This window comes from Rana temporaria, chromosome 8, assembly GCF_905171775.1.
Source record: "Rana temporaria chromosome 8, aRanTem1.1, whole genome shotgun sequence".
In the NCBI taxonomy this organism is placed as follows: domain Eukaryota; kingdom Metazoa; phylum Chordata; class Amphibia; order Anura; family Ranidae; genus Rana; species Rana temporaria.
Genome location: NC_053496.1, coordinates 10,347,934 through 10,355,398, shown reverse-complemented (window position 1 = coordinate 10,355,398; position 7,465 = coordinate 10,347,934). Strand labels below are relative to the sequence as shown.

Below are 7,465 nucleotides of genomic sequence, written 5' to 3'. Positions count from 1 at the left end.
GAAAAATTTGAATTCGCTATGTTTCAATCATTTAAATGCCGTAAATTTGAAAATTAAAAAAATTGTGAATTCAAAGACTTGAAAATTTTGATTTGTAAATGAAAAAATTCCTAAATTAAAAAATTCTAAAATTTGTAAATTCGTGAATTTGACAATTTGAAAATTGGAAAATACAAAATAGTAACTAACTAATAACAATAATAATAATAATAAAATATTTTCATGAATTCGAAAATTTGAAAAATCGAAAATTTGAAAATTCGTAAATTTGAAGAAAATTAGAAAAAAAAACTAATAACTAACTAATAATAATAATAATAATAAACCTTTTTTTGCTTATGTATTCATTACGGTAATTTATTATATATATTTTTTCGCTGTGAGTACACCCAATATGAGTACAGTTGCTTAGCGCACACAGGTTTACATTTATAGCGCAACTTTTCTTTTTTGCATATTCTTTTGGTGTTGTATAACATTTATAGTTGCTGCTTTATATTTTTATACAATAGTGCAGTTATTTATTTTCCCAGAACAGGGAGATGCCTTGTTTACAAAGGCATTCTCCCATTCTGCTGTTCCGTGACCCGATCGCGGGACACCGGCGGACATCGAGTCTGCGGTGGACGCGCCCGCTATGGGGGAGGTTCAAAGCAATGTATATATATATATATATATATATATATATATATATATATATATATATATATATACACCCGTGCCATTCTGCCGACGTAAATGTGCGTGTTAACGGGATTTTTTTTTTACCAAAGACATGTAGCAAAATACATTTTGGCTTAAACTTATGACAAAATTCCATTTTATTGGATTTCTTTTAAAATAGAAAGAAGAAAATCTTGTGTTTTTTTTTCCAAATTTTCGCTCTTTTTTTCCGCTTATATCACAAAAAATTAAAACCAAAGTCATGAATAAATACCACCAAAAGAAAACTCTATTTGTGCGAACAAAATGATAATAATGTCATTGGGGTACAGTATTGCATGACCGCGCAATTATCATTGAAAGTTGCAAGAGCGCTGAAAGATGAAAATTGACCTGCGAAGGAAGGGGGTGAAAGTGCCCGGGATTGATGTGGTTATACATTTCATTTATATGATAAAAAATATAATATTTTATTTAAAATAATAAAAAAATATAATATTTCATTTGTATAATAAAAAAATATAATATTTCATTTATATAATAAAAAAATATAATATTTCATTAATATAATAAAAAATATAATATTTCATTTATATAATAAAAAAACATAAAATTTATTTCATGTATATAATAAAAAATATAATATTTCATTTAAAATAATAAAAAAATATAATATTTCATTTACATAATAAAAAACATAATATTTATTTCATTTATATAATAGAAAATATAATATTTCATTTAAAATAATAAAAAAATATAATATTTCATTTACATAATAAAAAACATAATATTTATTTCATTTATATAATAAAAAATATAATATTTCCTCTAATAAAAAATATAATATTTAATTTATATAAAAAAATATATAATATTTTATTTATATAATAAAAAATATAATATTTCATTTAAAATAATAAAAAAATAAAATATTTCATTTACATAATAAAAAAACATAATATTTATTTCATTTATATAATAAAAAATATAATATTTTCTTCTATATAATAAAAAATATAATATTTCATTTAAAATAATAAAAACATATAATATTTCATTTATATAATAAAAAAACATAATATTTATTTCATTTATATAATAAAAAATATAATAGTTCATTTAAAATAATAAAAACATATAATATTTCATTTATATAATAAAAAAAACATAATATTTATTTCATTTATATAATAAAAAATATAATAATTCCTCTATATAATAAAAAATATAATATTTAATTTATATAATAAAAAATATAATATTTCATTAATATAATAAAAAATATAACATTTCATTTAAAATAATAAAAAATATATAATATTTCATTTACATAATAAAAAAACATAATTTTTTTTCATTTATATAATAAAACATATATTTTCTTCTATATAATAAAAAATATAATATGTCATTTATATAAAAAATATATAAATTTATTTTATATAATAAAAAAAACAACGGTGATCATATGCCACCAAAATTAATTTGTTTGAAAAAAATAAATCTTTTTTTTTGGGGGGGGGGGGGGGGGGATATATTGTTGCATGGCAAACACAATTACCAGTTAAAGTAGCGCAGCGCGGAATAGCAAAAAAAAATCCTGGTCATGAAGGGGGTAAAACCTTCCGGAGGTCTAGTGATTAAACTCATTTACATAGTGGCGGGGACTATATATATATATAGTCCCCGCCACTATGTAAATGATATATATATATAATATAAATAAATATAATTAAAATCTTTATATGGTTTATATTTCATCTGAACTTCTTCTTTCTTGCTGCCGACACACAACCGGTCTGATGACTTATTTGTCTCGAGAAACGGTTCCTGTTTTATTATCATCTGTGGAAGAGAAATCTGTGTTTACATGGCAACAAGCAAGAATGCTGATTGCACGACTGATTGAAGCTGGTAGAGCGCTTGTCGGCGGCTGGTTGTGCTCCTGATATGTCTGCCTGTCTGGCAGCTTCCTCTTTTTAATGTTAATGATTGGAGGAAGTGAAGATCTCTGCGCTTTGCATTCGCCCCCCCCCTCCCCCCCCCCACGTATAGGAAGTGACACTTCGTTGAGCGGTCATACATTGTATCGGGTTGTTTAGCATTGATTTTTAAATGTTATCATTGTTACATTTCATCTTTTCTAGAGATGTGTGCAAACATGATGCAGCGGGTAAAATAGGTATTCAACATGTCAACATTTTCCTAAGTATCGATCATACTCGAGTATAAGCCGAGGCACCTGATTTTACCACAAAAAACTGGGAAAACGTATTGACTCGAGTATAAGCCTAGGGTGGGAAATGCAGCAGCTACTGTAAGTGGACAAAACGGTCAACAATGCCCATCTGTAGCCTCACTGTGCCCATCTGCAGCCTCGCTGTGCCCACCTGTCTCATCAGTGCCCATCTGCAGCCTCACTGTGCCCATCCGCAGCCTCGCTGTGCCCACCTGTCTCATCAGTGCCTATCTTCAGCCTCACTATGCCCACCTGTCTCATCAGTGCCCAACTGCAGCCTCCCTGTGCCCACCTGTCTCATCAGTGCCTATCTGCAGCCTCACTGTGCCCACCTGACTCATCAGTGCCCATCTGCAGCCTCACTGTGCCCACCTGACTCATCAGTGCCCATCTGAAGCCTCACTGTGCCAGCCTGTCTAATCCGTGCCCTTCTGCAGCCTCACTGTGCCCACCTGTCTCATCAGTGCCTATCTTCAGCCTCACTATGCCCACCTGTCTCATCAGTGCCCAACTGCAGCCTCCCTGTGCCCACCTGTCTCATCAGTGCCTATCTGCAGCCTCACTGTGCCAGCCTGTCTAATCCGTGCCCTTCTGCAGCCTCACTGTGCCCATCTGTCTCATCAGTGCCCATCTGCAGCCTCACTGTGCCCACCTGTCTCATCAGTGCCCATCTGCAGCCTCACTGTTCCCAACCTATCTCATCAGTGCCTAACTGATGCCTCACAGTGCCCACCTGTCTCATCAGTGCCCATATTGCAGCCTCACTGTGCCCACCTGTCTCATCGGTGCCCATCTGCAGCCTCACTGTGCCCACCTGTCTCATCAGTGCCCATCTTCAGCCTCAATATGCCCACCTGTCTCATCAGTGCCCATCTTCAGCCTCACTATGCCCACCTGTCTCATCAGTGCCCATCTTCAGTCTCACTATGCCCACCTGTCTCATCAGTGCCCATCTTCAGCCTCACTATGCCCACCTGTCTCATCAGTGCCCATCTTCAGCCTCACTATGCCCACCTGTCTCATCATTGTCCAGGTCTTTCAAACTCTATTTTTGGGGAAAAATACACTTTCATGACAAAAAACCCCCCAAAAAACGAAACAGTAAAGTTAGCAGTGGCGGTGTGCCCCCTCCCTCCTGCCACCGCTCTATCACCAATAGATAGATTCATGCATCGCGCTGACCACCAAGGAAGCCGCCAGGACCACCAGGGAAGGGGGCAAAAAAACATAAAAAAAGAATAGATGCCAATCAGTGCCCACAAATGGGCACTGACTGGCAACATGGGCACTGACTGGCACAATATGGGATAAACAATTGATGCCCAGCAATGCCATCAGTGCCACCCCTCAGTGTCCATCAGTGCCACCCCTCAGTGCCCATCCATGCCCAGTGCCCACCTATCAGTGCCCATCTGTTCCACCCATAAGTACCCATCAGTGCCACCCATAAGTGCCACCCATGAGTGCCCATCAGTGCCGTCTATGAGTGCCGCCTATGAGTGCCCAGTGCCGCCTATGAGTGCCCATCAGTGCCGCCTATGAGTGCCCATGAGTGCCGCATACCAGCGCTGCCCATCAGTGTCACCTCATCGGTGCCTATCAGTGTCACCTCATCGGTGCCCATCAGTGCCGCCATATCAGTGCCCGTGATTGAAGAAGAAATATTACTTATTTACAAAAAAAATTAACAGAAAAAAATAAAAACGTTATTTGTTTCAAAATTTTCGTTTTTTTTTTTTTTTTTTAGTTGTTGCGCAAAAAATAAAAATCGCAGAGGTGATCAAATACCAACGAAATGAAAACTCTATTTGTGGGAACGAAAATTATTAAAAAATTGTTTGGGTACAATGTAGCACGACCGCGCAATTGTCATTCAAATTTCGACAGCGCTGAAAGCTGAAAATTGGCCTGGGCAGGAAGGTGCGTAAGTGCCCCCCGGGTATCGAAGTGGTTAAAGACCCCCTACCGACTATATATACGTCAGCAGAACGGCACGGCTGGGCACAGGCACGTACAGGTATGTCGCCTTTAAAAACCCAGCTCTGGGTCGTGCGCGCGTGCACGTGAACGGGTCCGAAGCTCCGTGACCGCGCCCGCGGGACCCGATCGCAAACGGTGTCCCGCGATCGGTCACAGGAGCTGAAGAACGGGGAGAGGTGAGTGTAAACACAGCTTCCCCTTTCTTCACTGTGGCGCTGTCGCTGATCGTCTGTTCCCTGATATAGGGAATGACGATCAGTGACATCACACCTACAGCCACGCCCCCCTACGATAAGAATCACTCCCTTAGGGCACACATAACCCCTTAGCGCCCCCTAGTGGTTAACCCCTTCACCGCCATTGTCATTTTCACAGTAATCAGTGCGTTTTTATAGCACTTTTCGCTGTGAAAATGTCAATGGTCCCAAAAATGTGTCAAAATTGTCCGAAGTGTCCGCCATAATGTCGCAGTCACGGAAAAAAATCGCTGATCGCCGCCATTAGTAGTAAAAAAAAAAATAATAATAAAAATGCCATAAAACTATCCCCTATTTTGTAGACGCTATGACTTGTGTGCAAACCAATCGATAAACGCTTATTGCGATTTTTTTTACCCAAAATATATAGAAGAATACGTATCGGCCTAAACTGAGGGAAAAAAATGTTTTTTTATATATTTTTGGGGATATTTATTATAGCAAAAAGTAAAAAATATTGCATTTTTTTTCAAAATAACCGCAGAGGTGATCAAATGCCACCAGAAGAAAGCTCTGTTTGTGGGAAAAAAAGGACGCCAATTTTGTTTGGGAGCCACGTCGCACGACCGCGCAATTGTCAGTTAAAGCGACGCAGTGCCGAATCGCAAAAACTGGCCGGGTCCTTTACCTGCATAATGGTCCGGGGCTGAAGTGGTTAAACAGCGTTGACCCCGCCCTCTATAGCGTGTGTGGGGTGTCACCGCCATTAATTAGCGAAGTCGTATTGGTGGTCAGATGACGCAGAACCCGCCGTCACATGATCAGAGTCCATGGCTAGAGCTCCGCCCCCCTCTATGGACCAACAACAAGGACAATAAAAAAGAGAAAATAAAATACAAAACATCCGATAAAACTTTTCTCCCTGACTGCGGAGTGCTCCTTTATAAAGGCAATGTTTATTTATTTATTTTCTTTAGGGGGCGGAGTCATGGGAGCGCCAGGACGTAACACGGCTTTAGTGGCACTGAAGGACCTGAAGAGGGCGCGGTGATGTCGGGAGTCGTCTGTATCTGGAAATGGAAGAATTTTCCTTCTTACAAATAAAGCAACTCTTTGTATCTGTGTGTTGTGTCTTCTTATTATAGAGCCCTCCATCCCCCACAATCCTCCAATGGGGGAGCACTATACAAGTCAGGTGACCCCTCCCCCACAATCCTCCAATGGGGGCGCACTATACAAGTCAGGTGACCCCTCCCCCACAATCCTCCAATGGGGGGCGCACTATACAAGTCAGGTGACCCCTCCCCCACAATCCTCCAATGGGGGCGCACTATACAAGTCAGGTGACCCCTCCCCCCCCAACCGATACAGGAGGGGGGCAAAACTCAATAGGGGAACCCATAAGGTCTACTGAGGGCCATATGATGTCTACTGGCCGGGCCCCCATAATGTTTACTAAAGGGCCACATAATGTCTACTGAGGGCCCCACAATGTCTACTGAGGATCATATGATGTCTACTGAGGGCCCCATATTGTCTACTGAGGGCCCCACAATGTCTACTGAGGGCCCCACAATGTCTACTGAGGGCCCCACAATGTCTACTGAGGGCCCCACAATGTCTACTGAGGGCCCCACAATGTCTTTTGAGGGCCCCACAATGTCTACTGATGGCCACATAATGTCTACTGAGGATCCCACAATGTCTACTGATGATCCCACAATGTCTTTTGAGGGCCCCACAATGTTGTCTACTGATGGCCCCACAATGTCTACTGAGGGTCCCATAATGTCAATTGAGGGCCCCATTTTATGTACATGTGGGCAATATGATGTCTACTGAGGGGCCCACAATGTCTACTGAGGGGCCCACAATGTCTACTGAGGGGCCCACAATGTCTACTGAGGGGCCCACAATGTCTACTGAAGGGCCCACCATGTCTACTGAGGGGCCCACAATGTCTACTGAGGGCCCCATGTTGTCTACATGTGGGCAATATGATGTCTACTGATGGCCCCACAATGTCTACTGAGGGTCCCATAATGTCAATTGAGGGCCCCATTTTATGTACATGTGGGCAATATGATGTCTACTGAGGGGCCCACAATGTCTACTGAGGGGCCCACAATGTCTACTGAGGGGCCCACAATGTCTACTGAAGGGCCCACCATGTCTACTGAGGGGCCCACAATGTCTACTGAGGGCCCCATGTTGTCTACATGTGGGCAATATGATGTCTACTGAGGGCCCCACAATGTCTACTGAGGATCCCACAATGTCTTTTTAGGGCCCCATAATGTCTACTGATGGCCCCACAATGTCTACTGAGGGTCCCATAATGTCCATTGAGAGCCCCATCATGTCTACATGTGGGCAATATGAT

General features: G+C 40.1%; 1 protein-coding gene across 2 annotated transcripts in view; it reads left to right on the top strand.

Annotated features, from left to right (window-relative positions):
* The window catches only part of PYROXD2 (pyridine nucleotide-disulphide oxidoreductase domain 2), a 93,299-nt gene extending 87,099 nt beyond the window's left edge, over window positions 1–6,200 (top strand). For both annotated transcript variants that reach the window (XM_040361283.1, XM_040361282.1), the window contains one exon: window positions 6,060–6,200. In XM_040361283.1, coding sequence (XP_040217217.1) covers window positions 6,060–6,090 — 31 coding nt within the window. In that variant the 3' untranslated portion in view covers window positions 6,091–6,200. The remainder of the gene's footprint in view (window positions 1–6,059) is intronic.
* Window positions 6,201–7,465: the final 1,265 nt, after the last annotated feature.